Genomic DNA, 22,692 nt, shown 5'->3' on the forward strand with positions numbered 1-22,692 from the left:
TCAAATTCCAGGCAGGTCAACTTTATGCTAACCTTGCCTTCATTTGCCACAGATTGTGCCTATAAACCAAATTTAAACAAAGTCCAAAGGTGGTTGAAGCTAAACAGCTTTATCTAACGAGCACCAAGCATTTCTTTTTAAACATAGGATTAAACCTGTCTTGGCTGCCATCCATGTAGGTTAGGCAAACGTATTTTATAAGACGATTCTGCTGTTTGGCAACAAAAGATAAAAGCTTTTGCCAAGGTTACAGAAAAGATAAAAGAGTTGCCAAGACCTATCTCGGCAAGAGGAGAAAACGGAAACTACATTGCTTTTTATTTATATAGCTGTTAACTACATTTCTTCACCGCTCACTTGGTAATGCACTCAGGGTGTTGTATGATGCAAAATAATGAGTTTAACAGTCTTGTTGACATGATACAAAAGGGAAAAGATATGAGGAAGGCAGAGGAAAACTGACAAATGCAGGTACCAACCCTGACAATTTAAAAATCAAAATGAAATCCGACAGGGTTGGGCATAATATTAGCCATGCTTGGGCTGGCATCTGTTCTGCATGCAGAAGGCCCCAGGGACAACCCCCAGGATCTCCATGTAGCATTGGGAAAGATTCCCTGCCCAACATCATGAAGAGCTGCTGCCAGTCAGTGTTTATAATACTGATCTAGATGGACCAAGGATCTGACTCAGTACAGGGCAAGTTCCTAAGTTTCTTCGCAGTATGCAACCTTTTCATTGATTTTATTGGGCCTGTTTCAAGTATGACTTAATTGGATGTCACCCTTACACCTCTATTTTGCAAAGAAGGCTTAATTTGTGTGCTATTGGCAGTCATGTCTTCCTTTTGATCAATTTGATTTCTCCCAACACCATGTTCTGAGAGTCCAGGTGGGGTGGCCACAAACCTCCTATTTAGTGGCAAACTCTTGTGTTACTTCTTAAACATTTTCATAACTGTACACGATATAAACAGCAATAAAAACCACAATCTCTTATGTGCAAACATATAGCTTTCCCCAAGAGCAAACAGGAAATAAATGACATGTCCATACTGAGGCAGAGCCGTTTCTCCCAATTGACTTCACATACAGAGTGAAGGCACAGAACAGGTGTGGGCAATCTGTGGCCCTCCAGAAGTTCCCAAACTACAACTCCCATCAGCCATGCTCGCTAAGGCTGATGGGAGTTGTAGTTCAGGGACATCTGGAGGGCCACAGATTCCCCACACCTGGCATAGATCATAAGAGGAGCCTGCTGGATCAGTTCAAAGGCCCATCTAGTCCAGCATCCTGTTCTCGCAGTGGCCAACCAGATGCAAGCAGGATACGAGAGCAAGAGCACTTTCGCCTCCTATGGTTTCCAGCAACTGGCATTTTGGGACTGCAGGTGAGGTGGAAAGAAAAAGAGACAGGACACGCTGAGACACAATTCTTGATGCTTTGCTGTGGAGTGTGTGTTCCAGTTCAGGTCTGAGTGAGACCACCCCTGCCTCCCTTTCGGCTAAGAACCTGCTGTCTGGGACTGTGCTGGGTGGTTAAGCCCCTTTCCCGAAGACTCTATGTCGGCTAGCGTCGGGCTGGTGGTCAGCAGCTGTTTCTGATACATTGCTTTCAAACTATTACGTGTTTGCCTTGAACGGCATGGATTGTTCGTTGAGTTGTTTGGCTTTGCCTTACTTATATGCTGTTGTATGTTTCAATGTGGTTATATTGATTTAAAGGCTATTTGCTAATTTTTGATGCTTTTGTGATCAGTGTGAGTCACTTTGAGGTCAGTGTTGTTGTAAAAGCATCACACACAGGGTCAGGCCGCACATTAGCCTCAGTGAGGCAGTTGCCTAAAGCGGCAAGCTGGGCACAGCTAGAAGGGGTACCAGATCGAGGGCCCTGAGGAGCATGCCTGCCACTGCTGGCTCTCCTCTGGCCACCTTTTTTCTCTTCCACCACCTTCAGCATACCGGGGCTTCCTTGGGCCGCCTCCAGTCACCTCAGGTGGTGGCAGAGGAGGAGGAGTTGAAGGGCAAAAGTGCACCATTTTGTTTTGCCTCAAGTGACAAATGTCTTGGGCCGGCCATGGCCATATGCATAGCAAATCAGATTTAGATATGCCAAATCACAAAACCACCCCCTTTGATCCTCTTTCATCATGTCAGAACGACCCCACCCCATGGAGTCTTTCCTTCACTGCCTGGGTCTGGATTAGGCCGTCATGGCTGACACAGAGATTTCAGGTAGATGTCAGGACCCAAGGCCTACAAAAGATACCTTACTCAGGCCCTGAGAGAACATGTTATCTCTGGTACATGCCAGTTTGCATCTTAACAATGGCAATTGAACTGTGTTGACAACATGCATTGTATCATGCATGGAGATCTCTGGATGGCGGGGGTGGAATAATTATCTTCCATGCCTTGTGACAGATGGTGACAAAAGGTGGTTTTGCTTCTGCGCTCACTTAAGAAGGACTGCTCAGATCTATTTTTGGTATGCAATATCTGGCTGATCTTTTGAGATTTAATTTATTGGAACGTGTAAGTTGCTGCCTCATACTGAGTCAGGTAAAGGTAAAGGGACCCTGGACTGTTAAGTCCAATGGCGAACGACTCTGGGGTTGCGGCGCTCATCTCGATATACTGGCTGAGGGAGCCGGCGTTTGTCCGCAGACAGCTTCCGGGTCATGTGGCCAGCATGACTAAGCCGCTTCTGGTGAACCAGAGCAGTGCATGGAAACGTCGTTTACCTTCCCACCGCAGCGGTACCTATTTATCTACTTGCACTTTGAAGTGCTTTCGAAATGCTAGGTTGGCAGGAGCTGGGACCGAGCAACGGGAGCTCACCCCGTCGTGGGGATTCGAACCGCCGATCTTCTGATCGGCAAGCCCTAGGCTCTGTGGTTTAGACCACAGCACCACCCGTGTCAGACCACTAGTCTATCTAGCTTAGTATTGTCTACACTGACCGGTAGTGGCTCCTCAAGCTTTTAGATGAGAATCTTTCCTAGCACGGCCATCTTAACCAGCGAGCTATGATTTCTATTTGCTTGCCTTACCAGAATTGCAAACCAGGATCCAATTCTGGCCAGGGTCATGGCAAAACGAAATGCAAACCCCTTCTTGTTATCTCTCCCCCCCCCCCTTTAAAAGCAACTTGAGTGTGTATGTAAGCAGTCCAATATGCACTGCCTGGACTGTAATGATCAAACCTTAAAAGCCTGGGTGTTCAGTTGCTGACACACCCCCCCCGCCGGCCATTCATTCTTTCCAAGCATGACAACAGATATTCAATAGTAAGTCTAGCTAGGAATGTGGTTGTACTTGTTTCTGTGCAATGAGTTAAACGAATTTGAGTTGTTGCATGTTGAAGATGCAAGGCTCTTCTGCCCTTCCTCAGGAGGAACAGCTCCAAATTAGTTTCAAGGGAAGTAGGATGGGTGATGATTGTCACCGTGTTAATTTTACCTGCTTCTCGGGAATGGCTTAGAGCAGGGGTAGGCAATCTAAGGCCTGGGGGCCGGATGCGGCCCAATTGCCTTCTCAATCCGGCCTGCGGACGGTCTGGGAATCAGTGTGTTTTTACATGAGTAGAATTTGCCCTTTTATTTAAAATGCATCTCTGGGTTGTTTGTGGGACATAGAAATTTGGCCCACCACATGGTCTGAGGGACAGTGGACCGGCTCACGGCTAAAAAAAGGTTGCTGACCCCTGGGTTTAGAGAGACCCTCATAGTCAGAAGAACCACTTGATTGCAGAAGAGGACTCCTTCAGGAGTAGGGCCCTCTTCTGTCGAAACTTTTAACAGAATACAGGTGGGCCTGTGTTAGGGGGAGGGCAGACGGCTGTTGCTTATGAGCTACGAGAGCCGTTGGAACAACATCTTATTAATTTATTTTTAAAAATTCTAGTTCATAAAGAAATATCAAAACGGTTCACAACAACTGCACATAAAACTGTACAATAAAAATATATATAAAAAGTTGAAACTAGCAATCATGATAACCAAAGATGTATTATTGATTGCCTGCATAAGCCTGGCGAAACAGAAAAGTTTTCAGCAGGTGTTTAAAAGTTGGCACTGAAGACGCCCACTGCTTCTCTATTGACCCATCATTCTACAGGGCTGGGCCTGTCACAGCAAAGGCTTGGTGTCTTCTTGTCAAATGAGCCTTGGTAAGGACCAAAGATGCTCCTGCAGATGATCTCAGTGATTGAGCTGGGATATGAGGTTTCAGGCTGTCCCTGCGGTACCCTGGATCTAAGTTGTTCAGGGCTTTGTAAATTAATACAAGGAGCTTGAACCTGGCTGCCAGCTATTACGTTTTGTACCTGATCTTGGTTGTCCGCTGACCTGGACCTCAGACTGCCCCTTGCTTGAGCCTTTGTTGGGACCTCTGCTTGCGTGGAATTGAACCTTGAACTGGCTTTGGATGTTGCTGCTGTCTGCGTCCGCGATATCTTTCATTAAGTGAAAGATCTGCTGCAACCTGGGACACATCTAGGACAAGACAGGGCATTTCTTACTTTCTACAGACAAACTGTAGCTTGGAAACTTGCCTTAATGTTAAGTTTGGATCTTCTGAGTGCAACCTGGCCATTGTGCCCCCATCTCCATGGAAGCAGACAAATTGCCCTCTGCAATATTCATTTCAGCCCAAGAGTATATTATTTTCTTGCAACAGGAAGCAGCCCTGAGCAACTTCCTTGTAATGGTTCCTCTTTTCTTAACATGTGCCTCTCTTAATTCAGACCAAGCAGTTTGGTAGCTATGGTTCTTTGGAGAAAATTATGTCTAGATGCCCGTGGGCTCTTGGGTGTTTCCTCTTTCGATGTGTGCTGAATGGAAAGTTTGTACTTAATTTCCTACCTTATCACTGAATCAACATCCATTTGTAACAGCTGGCATGGCTTCTGCCAATACGTCACAGTTAACGGAGGGGACAAGAAGAAAAGAAATAACCTCCTTTCCGCATTTGCTTAAGCGACCTAATTGCTCTTTAGAAAAGCAATGAATTAGTGTTGCAATTCACAAGGAGGTGTGGTGGGAGAGAGAGCAGATCTCTACATAGATCTAGTAGTGGCTTCTGTTTTGAAAGGAAGCACTTTGAATTACACTTCCTCTTGTCACTTGGATGCAACCTCTCCTGCACTTTCTGCTAAGCAACATTTGTCTGTGTTTGCAATTGCAGAAAGGAAGGAAATGCTGCTATCTTTTTAATATACAAAATGAACTTTGACAGAATGCTGGTTACTCCATATTCTCCCCCCTCTCCTTGTGTCAAGTATTATTTCTTTGGATATTTGTATGCCAACTTTCAGAGCTATACAAACCCACCCCCACCCCCGGTTCGTATCATGAATTTTGCTTCAGTTCTAGATTTGTCAGATGTTAAAAAGGGTCTTGCAGCACTACGTGTGTGTGTTTGTGTGTTTCGAGTGTCATTGTGTTGTCACATCGGGCCACATCGGTTCCTTCCTTCCACCAGAGGAAGAAGTCTTCTGTTGGAGGACGGGAACTTTTAGACTAATACACTGCTTTGTCTGAGGTGCAAGCTTGGGCAGGACGTATGGAGGTCCTGGGCTGCCCAGACAACAACACCCCCCTCTCTGCCTCACTGATGTGGTCCAAAGCAGAGCAATACGTTTGGCACCAGCTTGGCTGCAGAAGTTTCCTGAAGGAGGGGTGCAACAAGCCACCCAACTCTCTCAGGGACTCTGGATTTGTGTAGGGTTTACTCCTTTGCCTTTTCTTCTTCTGAAGATGTCTTGCAAGGCAGCAGGTATGGATTTTTCCTTGAGTTTTACTCCCCAAATCTTTCTCCTGAATATGCATAGCCGCAAGGCACCCAAGTTTTAGCACCAGAGTTTTCCTTCTCTTAGACGGGATACCTTCCCAGGTTGAGGAGCCACATCTGCCCCTCATTTCCCTGTGCAGCACATGCAAAAACTACCTTCTTGTCCATTGGACCCACTCTTGGTCCACCCCATTGAAATTGGTAGACCTCAGTGAAAAATGTCTACACATTTAGTGGGTTTTACTCTGAGTAGAATTAGCGCTGGATACAGCCCCTTGTAAATAATTCCCAGTGGACCCAACAAAAAAAAATATAAGTCCACAGACACTGAAATAGGTCTATTATCCTTCTCCCCTTCTTCCAACTTCTTCTGTGATGCTGGCACAGCAACAAAGAGACGTGTGCCAGGTAGCCTGGGGGCAGGATTGAGCTACTCATGTGTGGTCATGGATGTATGCCAAGTGCTATTATGTTCAGTTTGCCCTTGAAATGCAACAATTAAAAACATTTTTTAAAGTGAATATGTGTATATATATATAGAAAAAGGGAGAGAGAGAGTCCTAGTCCAATTCTTTGGATAGTTTCTCAAGCTCCTTAGTAACTAATTTATGTTGGCTATCCTTTGGCAGGTTTATATTCATTAATCTGTTGATAAAGCTTACCATCAGGGCATGACACTTGAGTAGGAAGCAAGAGGAACCTGAAACTGTGAAGGAGGGAATGCTGGTTGAAATAAGAGAAATTCCCACTAGTTCTGGTTCAAATCATACATAAGAACTTAAGAGGAGCTGGCTGGATCAGGCCAATGGCCCATTTGCAGACTTCAGGATTTGCTCTCAACATCTACAGCTAAGCATTTGCCACAGAACCCCCCTGCTTTACATGTGTTCCTGGGTATATCTTCCACTGGGTAGACATACACTTGTTTACTCAGAGCACTAGACAAGTTTATTTAGGCTTCAGTAGGTAAACGGAAACCTTGTCATAAAACACTCCCAACACTACTCCGCAGCTAGCTGCTCATTGGAGGAGCAGGCATTAGCTCTGTGGGTGGAGCACATGTCTGGGATGCAGAAGGCCCCAGCTTTAATCGCTGGCATCTCTAGGTAGTGATGGGGAAGACTCCTGGCTCTGAAACCCAGGAGAGCTGCTTCCAATCAGTGTAGGGAATATTAAGCTAAATCAGAGTTTCCCAGACTTGGGTCTCCAGCTGTTTTTGAACTCCAATTCCCATCATACCTGACCACTGGCCTTGCTAGCTGGGGATGATGGGAGTTGTAGTCCAAAAACAGCTGGAGACCCAAGTTTGGGAAACTCTGAGCTAGATCAATAAATAGCTGCCTTATACAAGTATACAAGGCACATCTTCCTATTGTTAGGTGCTCAAAAATAGCACTTTCTTGCTTTCTCCATCCTTCCAGTTGCCATCCTTCAACCTGCTTGTGTTACTTTTGGTTGTTTGTTTCTTTAGATTGCGTCATCCATAGGGGGCATATCTTCGTCTCAGCTGCCTCAGTTCAGAAAACACAAGGAGCTTTATTTTCAGCTATTTCCTGGCTTTTCTGAGTAATTTGCCATCAATTTTCCTAATGGAAGAGTTAAATTAACTTTTATCACATTATTGCTTAGACCACAGCAGCACAAAGCAAAGTTACGAAATTTAAACCAGATGGCAGCAATTACAAGGATTTACCTTAAAAAACAGAACAATACTCGCTATTTAAAATTGATAATTAGCGAAACGGTTCATTGGATTAAATAAATTTAAAAACATATATTAAAGCATTTTAAAACACATTCATAAAATAACAGGCATTACTTATGCAGTGCAAAACATTATAAACTTGTATCAAGGTGCATTTCTCAGGTTTTCAGATTTCCAGGGCAATTTGCAGCAGTAGTACTGTAGCCACATACTTTCCTCTGCATATAGCAGGTTTCCTGCAAAGGTTGCAACTGTTTGTTCCACATACCGATTAGTCGCTTTTAGCAAGAAACACAGCTTCCTTTTAGCACCCCAAAATTTGATTTCCAGCGAAAGAGTCATGACTACAACTGGCTGGTTGGCTTGACCGATAAGGAACTTTGAGGAATTCTTCCCTTAATCCCTTTCCACCGAAGCACCAAACTCCTTTGTTGCAGTCAGATAACAAGCATATAAAACTTAATGCTCCTAATGACAGGGAAGTTAATATCAAGGAAGCTTGGCAATGCCTACTTTCCAAGGAAACCTCATTCAGCTTCCAAGGGATCCAGGTGATTCCAGGAACACCTGTTTGAAAGCCACAGGACGGTAGATTCATTACAGTTTAATTTTACGTAGACAACCAGAGGAGTGGGTAAAAAAAATCTTCATTTTGTCAAAAGCTGTATTAAATGGGCATATTGAAAGGTGAAAGGTAAATCAGGGTCCTATTATAAACTCCCAACCCCCACCACTTATTCGGCCGAGTTTTAATGTGAAATCTCATCTTATGCATATTTACCTGGAGGTTAGTTCCATTATGTTTAATGGAATGTACTCTCAGGTAATTCTGCACAGGATTGCAGCATTAATAAAAATGAATGCATTTTTGTGCCTGGCTGTTCCCAGTGTATATATACGCATTATCTAATTTTGGCAGAATGTGAGCGCCATCAGTTCTCTGTAAATGGTTTTGGTTGAGTATGGAAAAAACCAACCTCTGGCTGTAGCAGCTAGTGGGTGTTGGCCTTTGTCATGAGACTTGTCAACTGTTCTCCAGTCAGAATGAAATTGGCTGGGTAAACTGTTGCCACGGAAATAGATGCCTGTGGTTATTGCTGTGTGCAGGAGGGGTTTGTGTGCTTTTTGAAGTCGGAAAGTTGCTGTGAAAGCATGGGCCCTTTTTATATTGCTTCCCCGCCCCTAACTCCCTTACAGTACTTGCAATCAGCAAGGGGCAGAGCATTAGCAAATTGGCTTTTCCTGCAAATGACACTTTGCTGTTACGGAACGCAGCTTCTATCACAGTGCGTTGGTACCATTTATAGCTGCTACCTTTTTCAGCTGCACAACATTTTGATTCTGCAAAACACTTTGGATGCTTATCATTTGAGGGGAGGGGAATTAAAGCAATCTGGTAAAAGAGATTACTGCTGTCCCCATTTTACAGCTAGGGAAAGAAGGCTAAGGCGACAGTGCCTTTCCCTAACACATAGTGGGGCTGTGGCAGGGACTGTCAGGTGTGTTATCATTTATGTTGCATTTATACCCCATCCAAGATGCTCAGAGTGGTGTACATGGTTATGCCATGCCTTATTTAATCCCCTACTCCCTGGAAAAGACCCTGATGTTGGGAAATATGGAGGGCACAAGGAGAAGGGGACGACAGAGGACGAGATGGTTGGATAATGTTCTCGAAGCTACCAGCATGAGTTTGACTAAACTGCGGGAGGCAGTGGAAGACAGAAGTGCCTGGCGTGCTCTGGTCCATGGGGTCACGAAGAGTCGGTCACGACTAAATGACTAAACAACAACAACATTTAATCCCCACAGCAACCCTGTGAGGTAGAGGTTGGCTGAGAGGCAGTTACTAGTCAGCAAGTGAGCTTCATGGCTGAGTGGAGATTTGAACTCTGGAATCCCAGGTCCTAGTCCAACCACTCTTAACCACTACCCTAAACTGGCTCATTTGACCTGGGGCAACACAGGCTCAAATGCCCACAGCCATGGCATTCACTGGGTGATGTGTCTCTTGGCCTGAACTCGTTGTGAGGGGTGGGGTGGGGGAGAGGAACTATGACCGCTGCCCTGATGGAATAAGGGTGGAATAAACAATGTCATAAATATAGTATGCGGGATAGTGGAATTTAACTTGCAGGGTGAGTGTTGGGCATACAGACTTGCTGGCGATAGTACTTTCAGGGAGAAATGTTTCTTGTGAGGGTGGAGTAATGGGACAGAGGAGCACCCTGTCAGCAAGCATCAAACTGCTTGCTGTTTCTGTTTTGCTTGAGTTCACAGAAACTTCCACATCTCTTTCAGCTATGTCTAAAAAGGGGAGGCATTCTAAACTTCTGTTCCGTAAAAGGAGTCCTCAGATCTCTTATCCGTCATCCATATTAAGGTAGATCTGCTGTAAATGCCCCCAGATGCTAGTGTTTAAAGCAAATAAGCCAGTGTTTGCTGAACATTCAGCAGGTATTGACCTGGTGTCAGCTAACAGATATAATCTTATAGGAAGATGGCAATCTTAAGTCATTTTAGCACCCGGGGCAGAATGTGCAAAAGGTTCCTCCTCACAATAGCATGCTGGTTAAAGTCAGGAACCTCAGAGGCAGTGTCAGGAGGGTGTTTATGTGCTGTGGAAGCCTGGCCCCTTTCAGACACCCCCCCCCCCCGAGTTAAAGTTCTCTTTCTCATAGATGGGCAAGGAAAAGCATGTAAGCAATACTCTTTTTTCAGGGGTTGCCAGCTTTTGTTATTATTATTATTATTATTATTATTATTATTATTATTATTATTATAGTTTATTAATTTATATGCTTCTTAACTGGCTTGACACCAGTTTCTGTAATTTCCTTACGTTATATTTCTCTGTGTTGCAGATTACTGGGGGGAAATGACATCCCTCAGGATTGGCAGTCCCTAATGTAGCCCCGTGCAGCTGCCTGACATGTCACTTGCCTGTGTTGTTAAACATCTTGATTCAGGGGCTAATTTTCAGGGGGCAACTTTTCTCCTTCATCATACAATAAGCTTTTTGGTATCCCTATATGCTTCCTGTATTCTAGAATATGAGAGGTAATGAAAGGCTACCTCACTTTTGAGGACACTGTTTGCAAAGAAGTAGAATTTTAAAATAGGTCACTGGAAACTTAAAAAGGATAATTGGGGTTATTGATTTAAACAGTTGTTAAGATCAGTTGCAAGTTAGCTTTGGCTGGAGGGAAAAAAATCTATCCATGGGGCATAATGAGGAACCTGGTGATCATGAACAAATTGTGTATCTTAAGCTTGGAAAGGCACAAATTATATTTGACTCCCACACTGGTCCGATAGCCTTCAGTGCACCCTGGAGCTAGCTTGCTTATGAAAATCGTTGTTATGAAAGTAATGTTCTTGCCTGGAACAAATTGTGAAGTTACTAGGTTGAACAGTTTTCTGTTTGAGGTGCGAAGCTTACGTCCAACCACCTTGGCTGCGTGTAGATCGATAGAACCTTGATAGTTTGGTTTTTGATGGGGTACTCCCCGGGTCATTGCAGGCCAACAATGGCCAGTGATCACAAGAATCATGAGAAGAGCCCTGCTGGATCAGGCCAAAGGCCCATCTAGTCTAGCATCCTGTTCTCACAGTGGCCAAACAGATGCCTGTGGGAAGCCTACAAGCAGGACATGAATGCAACAGTGCTCTAACTTCCTGCATTTCCCAGCAACGGGTGCTCAGAAGCATGCTTCTTTGGAGATAGAATGGTTCCTGGGCCATTTGAACCTGGGGCATGCTGCTGTGAGCTGCACTCTGCCACGACACTGATGGATACTGCCTACTCCTGCTTCCTCCATGCTTGGGTGTCTTGACAGCAATAAGCTGTATGAGTCAGACCCTATCAAAAAGCCAGGATGATGGCTGCTTATGAAATATATAACACATTTAGTTGTGTGCTCTCTGATGTTTTTTATTTTTTGTGTGGAAATATATCTCTAATTTGTAGTTAGGTTTTGTGATTATGAATTCCCAAAGTTACCGGTTACCAATAAAGTGGCAGAGAATGTGAAATGTTGCATGGAGAATCATCATCTAGGGTTAATTTTTCTGTAGTAGTTACACCTCTTTTCCTCCCCCTGTCCCACCTGGGAATGCGGGTGGGGATCCCCTATCCATTAAAACAAAACACAACCTTTTATGGTGATATAATGCTGAGGTTCATGCACAAAACAAATCCATGGTTTTAAACCATGGCTTGGTGTTATTTGTGAATCCTGACCATCAGTTTAACTATGGTTTGTTTACTGCTTACAAACCTTGGTTTTGCGTTACATACAAACCCAGCACCCATCTTCAACCATGGCTTGCTTAGCCATCCCACACCAGACATTCACAGAGCTGAAAAGGTTCGAGGTAACCAGTAGTTGAAAAATGAACTAGAAATTTTGGAGAAACAAGCCATGGTTTGTTTGTTTGTGGGGTAACCCATGGCTTGTTTAACAAACCATGGATTTGCTTTAGAGTGAAGTTGACCAGTATTTAATTTCTGAGATTTTCAGCTGATTAAACAAAAAGGATATTTTATACAAATATGTACATACATTCTTCACAGTAAATTTAATGGCTAGCCAAAAAACTGAAGGAAGATCATGTATTTGTGGACATCCCTTAATTTGACTGGTGTGTTTCCTTTTTATCTCTTCTTATGAGAATTTTACCTTTGCCTATAAACAAGTAGAACTGCTGCTTTGCCAGTCATGTGAAAACCAACAGTGCATTTGAAGAATACAAAAAGGCATAAAGTGTGATGACCTGCTGTCTACTCCATAGATTGCAAAGATGAGCTGTTAGCTTCTGCTTTTCCGAGAACGATTAAACTTAGCAAAGTACAATTCCTTTTCTTTGTTTTACTTTCAGTTAAATTTGGATTGGCTTTTCTCTGCTACTGTTTCTGCACCAACACTTCATTTATTGATTTTTAGTCCTCAACATCCCATAGCAATCTTTGCATATTTCCTGTATGTGCCCATTGTGTAAGCGAAAATCTGTTTCTTCATTCAGTGCTTCCTTATTGGATCAGGAGAGATTCTGTGTTTTTTGTGGGTTTCAGGGCCTTGCAGGCAAAAGCCAGCTGTGCCTAAAGCAATCACTGGGCACTTGCAAAGGGAAAAGTTCTTGTCCAAGACCCTGATGAGGTTCCATAGTTAAACTGTGGAACTCACTCCCACAAGAGGTAGTGATGGCCACCAACTTGGATGAAGGATAAGGCTGACAGTGGCTTCTAGCCACAATAGCTGTGTTCAGCCTCCACTATCGGAAGCATTATGCCTCTGAATACCAGTTGCTGGGAATCACAGTGGGGAAAGCATTGTTGCTTGTGAGCTTCCCATTGGGGCATCTGCTTGGCCTCTGTGAGAATAGAATGCTGGACTAGATGGGCTTCTGGCCTGATGCTGCAGAGCTCATTTTGTGTCCTTATGTGCCTTGTGTTTTAAACTGAGTCAAAGTTTTTTTCCTGGTGTTGGAGATACAGGTTCTGTGTGTGACAAACAGGTGATTCCACAAGGGGGCACTCTGCAAGGGTTATGTAAGAGGGCCACAGAGGGTCAAATTCAGCGTGAGTCATGTAGAAGCTGGTTATGTCGATCGGGGAAAATATTTGGTGTGATAAATGGATTCAAATGTGGGCTGGAAATCAAATTAAAACTTGTGGAGTATTGTATTTTGTCTGACAAATATACGAGGCATGTGGGGGCGAATTGTCTTGAGAAGGCCAGTGGCATACTGAACTATGGCAGCTCCCTGTGGTGCAAGAATAGTTGTATATTTAATTGCAAGAAAATCGATTGATTGGTTTTACTGAGGGTTTTGTCCCTTGGGTTAAGAAAAAGTACAACCCTGAGTCCAAGATTTGTTCTTTCTTTCTGGTCATGGCTTATTAGGGAGAAGCTCAAAGCCACAGCCTTGGTTCAGGTGTTACACCAAGCCAAGCTTCCTGGCAGCCTGCTCCTTCTTTGCTTTATTTATTATTTGTTTACTGCATTTACATCTCACGCCTTCTCCAGTAAGCTCAAGGTAGTGCATGTGCTTCTTCCGTTTTCCATCTTCACACAGCTGCCTTGTGGTGCAGCTTAGGCTGAGAGATGAACAGCCCCAGGTTACCCAGTGGGCTTCATGGCTGAGTGGGGACTTGAACCCTGGGCTCCCAGGTCCTAGTCCAGTGCTCCCAACCGCTACACCCACCTCACTGGTTCTCATGGTAAGCTGCTAATCATGGTTTACTGTAATGTGTGAACTCCACCTCTGAGACTTCCCTTGAGAAGCTCAGCTGATGGGTAGGAGTTCAATCCTGCTTGGCCACTGTCTCCCCCTGCACCCAACTGGCCAACTGTGAGGTGGGACCACCCACTTGTCATTTGCCTGATGGGAAGAAGATAAAGATCTCTCCCACCAGGGCCCAAAAAAGGTTCCCCACCTCTGTTTTCAAGTATGAAATCAGTCGGCTTCATTATCTGTCCTTGCCTATTATAGGACTGCTTAGTTGAGTGCCCAGGTGCACAAGTCAAGAGTGAAGGGGGTCGGAGGAGGCTTTTCCCAGAGACAGAGGCAAAGGAGGCCTCTTACTTTCATCTTTTCAATTTAGTGTTGATAAATGAGCCTTTGGGTAACTAAAAACAAGGCATTGTAAGAAGATCAAGGCTTTTTTTTATTGCTGAAGGTCAGTAAGGCTTTGCTTTAATCAAATGTCAAAACATTTCACCAAGTCGGGTGACTCCCTCCCTGTATAGTCTGCTTCATCCTTGCTTCGTTATAAATAGCTGTTATGTGGGCTCCTATAGTCTGAGGTCAAGAAGCTCCGAACGGCAGGAAGTGCTTCTGCCTGCAACAGCTTCATTTCTTTCAGAGGAGGAAGTAGACACATGCCTGTGTGGGACTCCTCTCTCCAGACATGCCAGGATTAATGGCGAGACACCACACACATCCCGGGTGTATGGCCACATCCACACCATCCCACTTTGAAAAGCGCTATGATACCGCTTTAGGCAGTCATGGCTTCCCCCAAAGAAGCTGTAGTCTACTAAGGGTGCTGAGAGTTTTTAAGGGACCCTTATTGCCTTCACAGATCTACAGTTCTCAGAGTTCCCTGTGAAGGAGGGATGGATTGTTAAACCATTCTGGGAGGGGGAACAGGGCTCCCATCACACAGCATTGACCATTCTAGGTAGGGGCGATGAGAGTTGAAATCCAGCCACATCTGAAGGGCACTCCTAGATGAGAGTTCATTATTCAGAGAGGAAGAGGGAGCCAAAACCCCCACTGTCCAAATCTTTGTGTGCACATAGACTAGGTTTCTGGGTCCTGACCAAGATCTTTTGTTTCCAGTTAAACCTCAAAACAATTGGTTCAGCCTTTAGGACTTGCCCTGTTGGGTACCATTGCTAACAAGAGCAGGACTCATTGTGTACTCCTGTATATTTTAAGTAACCATTTTATCACTGGCAGATAACTGGCCTACATCTGGTTTTGCTTACCCGTTTTCTTCTGGGGCTCTCTTCCTATTGAATTGGAGCCAAGGGGTGCCATGGAGATGGATGTTTTCTCCCAAAGCAGCTGCAGTTACAATACCAAGTCCTCAAGTTCTTCCCAAGCCATGCTTAGCCCTCATTTTTCGCTTGCCCCCCTCCCTATAGTTCACTTACTTCCTATAGGAAGTCTTTCCTGATACTGGATTTCATATATTGACCCACTTTTGAAAGCCATTGGTTATTACTAGAGAACCGTAATTTGTTCATTGTCCATTGTTCATGTAATGCTGCTGTTGCCATGGAAGTAATTTTGCTCCCAGTGTTTGCATCCGTCAGCTTCAGGTTTTATATTTTGGGGTTTTTAAAGTCTGGCTATTCATGTCTGGTACAGCTGTGTTGGGGGGAAACCCCACCCATCCTGGTTTTAGGCTTGTGAGTCAACTGCACATATATGTTAATTCTGGAGAGAAGTACAATCAGAGTAGAATACTGTTAGTGGACTAGGAACTGGATTCAATATTTTAAAGTGCTGTAGGCTACATGCGCATGTGTATGCTTACTTGGGAGTAAGACCCAGTGGGACCAGCCTCTCTCTTTTGCGTGCAGGGATGGTTTGTTACAAACTGCAGGGTAACTTTAGGAAAACCTCAGTTCGCTCACTATGTAAATGGAAATAATACTAGAAATATCTTATCAGATGTCTCATTATTATTACTATTAATTACCCAGGCTTTACTTTAAGGTTCCAGGGTTGATTACACCAATTAAAACACAATGTTAGAAACAGTTTAAATCAACCTGCAAGCACATAAATGAGGTGGGTCCTAAATATCTCGGATGTATCCCTGTATTGGGAAGTGTTTAACGTTTTATTATGTTTTTATATGTGTTGGAAGCCACACAGAGTGGCTGGGGCAGCTCAGCCAGATGGGCGGGGTATAAATATTATTATTATTATTATTTCAAAAGCCAGGGTCAAGAAGTGTGTTTTCAGCATTTGCTGAAATTTGTATAATGAAGTACCAGACCAGCCTCTGTGAGGAGAGAATTCTACAACTTTGGGGCCACCAGAGAATGCCCCCTCCCAGGCTGCCATCATCTGACATCTGAGGGTAGAGGAACTAAGCACCTGAGGACGTCTGTAGGGAGGGAGGTAGTTTTTCAGGTATTCATGGCCGGATTCATTTAGGGCTATAAATACTAACATGGGTGCTTTGAATTGGGCCCTAGAACTAAATGCTAATCCCATAGAAGAGGGTCTGTCCATCCCCTAAATTTCTAGTACAGAACTAGATAGTTAAAGTATGAAATTGTGAACTGTTGTGAGAACACAGTTGGCTGGACAGTATAGAAATGTCAGAACAAAATAAATGTACTTTCTAGGGTTTCATTGGTTATATAAGTTTAGTTTAATCCATGCATATTAGTTTTCTCTACCAAATACTAATACTTAAAAACAGCACACTAGAAAAACTGCAGATGGAAAGCCCCTTCTCAGAAGAGGCATCCTCCCCGCTCTTGAACACGGGATAAATGCCTTTCGTTGATTATGTCTGCTATGACACACCATCCAAAATAATTATTTCATTGATTCGAAACTATCATTTCAACACACAAAGAGACATTAATGGATAGACTTAAAACCACATGATTCATCAGCCAGAATTTCTTTAACCAGGTGACATCTCTAATACAGCCTTGGAACTCACCACAAAGTTTTCCCCCTTCTTCATTTTGGCTTCAGAGGAAGAAAAGAAGCATCTTCCGCATCTAGCATGGGCATGCAGGCTGCAAGCTTCTTAAGTCGGCTAGTGAAAATATTTGCCTTCAGTCAAGCAAATTGGTGGAGGACATTCCTCTTCCACCAATTTGCTTGTCATGGTTGATCCTTCCTCTTTAGCCAGCATGGTCACCAAGTGGAGGAGGGATGGAATGATCAGTTTCTTCCTCCACTTACCTACTTACTTACCTACTTACCTACTTGCCTTGGTCCAACTTTCAACTGGAAACCACAGGAGGGGAGAGGACTCTTGTGCTCGGGTCCTGCTTACGGGTTTCCCGTGGGCACCTGGTTGGCCATTGTGAGAACAGGATGCTGGACTAGATGGGCCACTGGCCTGATCCAGTTGGGCTCTTCTTGTGTCCTTAAGACCTTGCCTGCATGGAATTGCTGGTTGCCTGTGACTACTGGGTGACTTGCTAAATACAAGGCTGCTCTAATATTTCCCACAAACCTTTTAACAATGTACTTGGAGCGGGTGGGGGTGGATAATGGCAGGATGAATGAAAAAGAACTACAATACTGAATATTGCAGGAGAAAAACTGTTGAGTAATAATCATTCGCTGACAACAATGTTACAGTATTTTGTTACCATAAGATGAGCATCATGTTTAAAGGGATCATTGTTGTGACTCACTCATCCTGAGAGGAGAAAAGGTGTGTGTATTTTGCCCTTGTTGTTAAATAATATTTACTTTATTGGGGCTGAGGAACACGCAGTCTTCTTAGACAAAGACACACCTGCTATACTTGAAACATTTTTTAAAATGCACAAAACCCTATCTCTCTCTGTCTTTCCTCTGCAGTTTGCCCCACAAAGCAGCAATCTGAGGGAATAACTGACAGCTTGTGCAAGATGTTTGAATGAACACGGCGAAATAGAAGCAGCCTCCCATCCGCAACACAAATAGCAATCAAGTCTGGAAGAAGAAGGGGGGGGGTGGACACCATGTGTGGAACTGTTGATGAGTAGCACATGGCTTGGGAGCGGAGGAGGAGGAGGGTGCTTCTCTTCCAATTTATGCTGAGATCTGGAGGACTTAATGCTTATAAGAAGAGATGCGAGCGCAGAGCGCGAGTCTGCTGATGTGGCCAAACAAGGCAGACCCAGCAGCTACTTGACCAGAGGTGGCTACTTGGAGCAGCGCAGAGCTGCCCTGCCTATTGCGAGGGGGAGAGGCACCACCGTGGCCCAGCCAGAATTAAGATGCCAGCGAAAGGCAAATACTTCTTCAACGAGAATGAAGGCTGCAAGATAACAGACCCTTTGTACGAGAAGTACCGCTACTCAAGCCAACAGCATCCCCTCCTCTTCTTCCTGCTCTTCATCGTCATCGCCTATTGTGCGACCCTCATTGTCGTTCTCCTCACCCAGCATGTGAGTAGATGCCTCTGTTCTTGCTCTTCAGGCTCTGGAATGAAGTCCCAAAGTAATTTGCTCTAGGTTATAAAAGGGATCTGTAGCAAGGGGGGCACCAGAGGCTTCATTTTCCATTGTGCTAGTTCAGGTCAGTGTGCATTCATTCGTAGCAGCCAAAAACACCTAGAAAAACTGAGATCAGTACACAGGGGGAGAGGGAGGATTTGCTAAGGTGCTGCACATTTCTAAGGAGCTTTAGAGTCCAATACCGGGCTTAAATCTAATTGTTACCAGAATACAATACTATCAGTGGAGATTGCTTGTGAATACCAAGTTGTGAATACTTGAAGTATTTATACAATGTGAGGTTTTGTTGCTGTAGTAGGAGTTATACTTTTATCCTGACAGCGGGGGATAGGTTCTGAGCTGCACTAACAGAGCCAGTGGGATTTCCAGTTTAAAAGTTGCAAAGCAGAAATGAAAGGATCTCCCAGTTTCTCATTTTTTCAATATTCAATTCAGTTCTCCACATTTTGAAGCAATTTGCAATTTTTCAATTAAAAAAAAAATCCATATGAAAATTCAACAGCATTTAAATGTGTGCTATTCCCTAATAGACACGTTTTTATATGCAATTTTGACTAAAGTGCACATTTTTGAAAGCAATTTTCTATAAAATAGTGCAGTTTTGTATGTTATTTCCACTGATATCTTCATTTTTTCATGCTTTCCCATTATATATGCATATATTTGTAAACACTTGTTGGCTGGATAACTGCATCACAGAATTTGGATAAGTATGGATTTCGGAGGATAACTATGTTTTGGTTCACATATTGTTTTGGAAAGTTCAAAATTCGTAGTCTCGAAGTGAAACGAATTCCTTCCCTTCTGAACAAGAATGATGGGAATTGTAGTCCCAACAACATACAGAGAGGGTTCTCTGCTTCTAGGGTAGATGATCAAATATGCCAGGTCAGACAAAGGGAGCTTCTTGTGTTGCTAGTGTGCTTTAGTTTATGAAGTTCTGATGCCTTTAAAAGTTTAGATTGTTGGGAGATTGTGCTATGGAAGAATGAGAACATGCATACAGTCTGTGGTGTGTGTTTTGGTGACTTTTGTTTTATTTTTTAGCAGCCACCGGGAGATCACCTTGCCTACCTTATTACAGTCGGCACAGCACTCATAATTTTCATAGTCATGTATGTTCTGGTTTACTTGGAATACTTCTTTTGGTGTCGGTTGAAATTGTTTGCTGTTGTGATTTGGATCTGCTTGCTGGCCATAGGATATGTCTCCATTTTTGCCGCAGGGAAGACTCCTCAACTTGCTGCATGGGAACAGGTATTTTAATTTTTATCTATTGATCTGTCATCTGCTCCTTCCTCCAAGCTGCTCACGGCATTGAATAGGGTCAGGCTTCCTCCAAAATCTTGGGCTGCATGCACCCCATATCTTTAAAGCACATTCCCCCCAAAGAGTCCTGGAAACTGTAGTTCGTTAAGGGTGCTGAGAAATGTAACTCTGTGAAGGGGGTACATTACAGTTCCCAGGATTGTGCTTGGGGATTAGCCATTGATGAAAGGTCACCCAGTGAGTCTCATGGGTGAGCAGGGATTGCAACCTAGGTTTCTCTAGCCCAAGTCCAAATATTCTGCCCACTGGCTCTGGGAAGGGATGTGTTTCTGCTGTGTTTATATACACTCATTTAAAAACGCCTGTTTTAAAACAAAACACAACTGCCTTCAAATCTGGAGCTGTCTGAATATCCCCAGACACTGCTCATTATGCAAATGGACATGGCTAATCACCTGCAGTGGGGGGGGGGGATCATTTAATTATGACATCAATTTGCAAAATTAATGCTGCTTTGATTATGAGCAATTAGGGGCACCATTGAGAGTTACAGATGTGGGTGTGCCTTGGAGAAATGTTTCATCAAACTGGAGATAGAAAGGGAGGGAAAAGAGCAGGCAGGAAGATTTGATTGGTTGACTGCAATGGGCATATACAAAACATTCCTGTATATGCCTGGGTGTGGTAAAAGGAGACATCTCTCTGGATCTTTGGAGAACTGATGGGAGGGTGGGGTTAGAGGGGAGGCAAGCCCCCCCGTGCAGTGAGATACTTTGGCCTATAATACATTGCCCATTAGATCAGAAGAATAACCAGATGGAATGCAACCCTATCCAGAATGCTAACTCCTCAGATAGATGAAGTACCCTTCATCTGTACCTCTGTCTTGCTGGGGCTATGTCCCAGTTTATTGATTGTTGTCCTGTACGCAGGTGGCGCTGTGGTCTAAACCACTGAGCCTAGGGCTTGCTGATCAGAAGGTCGGCAGTTCGATGGGGTGAGCTCCCATTGCTCGGCCCCTGCTCCTGCCAACCTAGCAGTTCGAAAGCACGTCAAAGTGCAAGTAGATAAATAGGCAGGAAGGTAAATGGTATTTCCATGCGCTGCTCTGGTTCGCCAGAAGCGACTTAGTCATGCTGGCCACATGACCCGGATGCTGTACGCCGGCTCCCTCGGTCAATAAAGCGAGATGAGCGCCGCAACCCCAGAGTCGGTCATGACTGGACCCTAATGGTCAGGGGTGCCTTTACCTTTTTTTACCTGCCCTTTATCTATGTTTCTGATTAACACAGTGGTTCCCCTAACCCATTTATAGAAGTGGAAGTTGTGCTGTTCTTACCCAGTTCCCTGAAAGCGTTTTTGAGTACTGGTTCCTTCACAGTTTCCGTTGTTCTCTCGAAACCTATAATTTGTTCAGTAATTTTTGACAGGTGCTTGGAAAACATCAAGGATCTCGTTTCTTTTTAACAGGTGCCATTCTTTCTGTTCATCATCTTCACGGCTTATACCATGTTTCCCTTGGGAATGAGAGATGCTGTGATTGTCAGCAGCGTTTCAGCGCTCTCCCATATTGTAGTCCTGAGCATCGCTGTAGCACAGAACAAGCAGGACCACCCGACTCTTCCACGGCAGGTAAGGCAAAGGTTTGTATATGTGATTGCAACACGTGCATTTTGATCAGGCAGATGCCGTGGACATCCAGTGGAGCTCAACACTGGAAGATTCAATACAGGGAAACTAAAGTATACTTATCCATGCAGCACATACCGTAGTTAAAATATGGAACTCACTCCTGCAGGCGGCAGAGATGGCCACCAACCTTGATGGCTTTAAAAGAGGATTAGACAAATTCATGGAGAGGGTTCTTGATTCCCTTAATGGCTACTAGCCATGATGGCTATGCTTTGCCCTCCACAGTTGGGAGGCAGCAATACTGAATGTCAATTGCTGGAAGCCACAGGAGGGGAGAGTGCTGTGTTGCTGTTTTCCTGCTTGCGCGTTTCCCACTGGCATCTAGTGGTGCACCTTGAGAACAGGATGCTGGGTTAGATGTTAACAAATGCTACAACTGGCTGAAAAGTCATTGTGGTCCATTACCTGTGTGGTGGAATGATTAGAATGCTGGACTAGGACCTGGGAGACCAGCGTTCAAATTCCCACTCAGCCTTGAAGCTCATTCGGTGACCTTGGGCCAGTCGCTCCCTCTCAACCTAACCTACCTCAAAGTGTTTCTTTGAGGATTAAATGAGAAGGGAGAGAGAACCATTGAGCTCCTTGAATGATGTAAATAAATAGGATAAATACAGTTGCTGAGGCTCTCAGCAATTTTCAGGTGGGCCGTAGGGGTTAAAACTTGGATTTAGCTAAACATATGGACAAAAAACAAAATTTCAGAAACTGACATAGCCCATATAATCTTAGAAGAGGTTTCATAAGGACTCCCCCAGTTTAACTGGGCTGCCTTTTAAGTTGATCAAAAGATTTTTACTCGGTTTAGCAAAGCAGTTAAAATACAACTTTATATTCACATTTGGTCTTGTATGTTAGAAGAATAAGTGGTAGAAATAGCTGTGTTGTGCTTTTCTGCTGTCTTGGGATATAGTGTGTTGTTTTCTGGGTGTGTATTTATTTTTTGTTGTTCTTCCATGTGGATATTGGCTGTTTCCCATTTGTTGGCTTCATAAAGCTGGTGGCATTCTTTCCAGGAGCCAGAAAGAATCTTGGACAAATTTATCAAGCAGTAAAACCAATATCAGTCTAGGAAGTCAGGCTGTAAAACTCTTTTTTTCGTCTTCTGGTTGTGTGTGTTTCTGTCAGAGTTACAGAATTTGGACACAGAGTACAGAAAGCTTAATCATGCACCTGCTGAATTGAATCGCACCCACGGAATTGTTTTTACCTGAAGTGACAGAAAAATTGTTTTGGGAAGCAGATTGTGAAGTGTAGAAAGAGTGCACAAGTCCTGCATTTGTATCTCATTTTTTTTAATTATTATTTTTCAGTTAAAGCAAAATGTTTCCTGCTGGGCAATCCAGAATCCTCTTCACAATGTTATAATTCATGATAAATACCAAGAGGGAATGTTTGGCTTTTCATGAAGAGGGTTGGGTGTGTTCCTAAATTACTTGGAAAAGGGAAAGAGAAATTCTCATGGCTTTGTAACACTGGTCTATGCGCCAGTTGCACCCTGCCAGTGAATTTTCACAATT

At 43.9% G+C, this 22,692-nt stretch overlaps 1 protein-coding gene across 11 annotated transcripts in view; it reads left to right on the forward strand.

The window, feature by feature from the left end:
- Window positions 1-22,692, forward strand: part of ADCY7 (adenylate cyclase 7) — an 89,425-nt gene that overhangs the window by 20,658 nt on the left and 46,075 nt on the right. For 8 of the 11 annotated variants that reach the window (XR_014514120.1, XR_014514121.1, XR_014514122.1 and 5 more), the window contains exons 2-4: window positions 17,574-18,145; window positions 19,265-19,471; window positions 20,954-21,115. Coding sequence is in view for 8 of the 11 variants with exons in the window: in XM_083451827.1 (XP_083307953.1) it covers window positions 17,975-18,145; window positions 19,265-19,471; window positions 20,954-21,115 (540 nt within the window). In the remaining 3 variants the exon portion in view is untranslated. The remainder of the gene's footprint in view (window positions 1-17,573; window positions 18,146-19,264; window positions 19,472-20,953; window positions 21,116-22,692) is intronic. The other 3 variants (XM_083451831.1, XM_083451832.1, XM_083451833.1) reach the window with 2 other exon arrangements.

The sequence above is a fragment of the Podarcis tiliguerta genome (genome assembly GCF_965153285.1).
Source record: "Podarcis tiliguerta genome assembly, chromosome: 8".
NCBI lineage: Eukaryota > Metazoa > Chordata > Lepidosauria > Squamata > Lacertidae > Podarcis > Podarcis tiliguerta.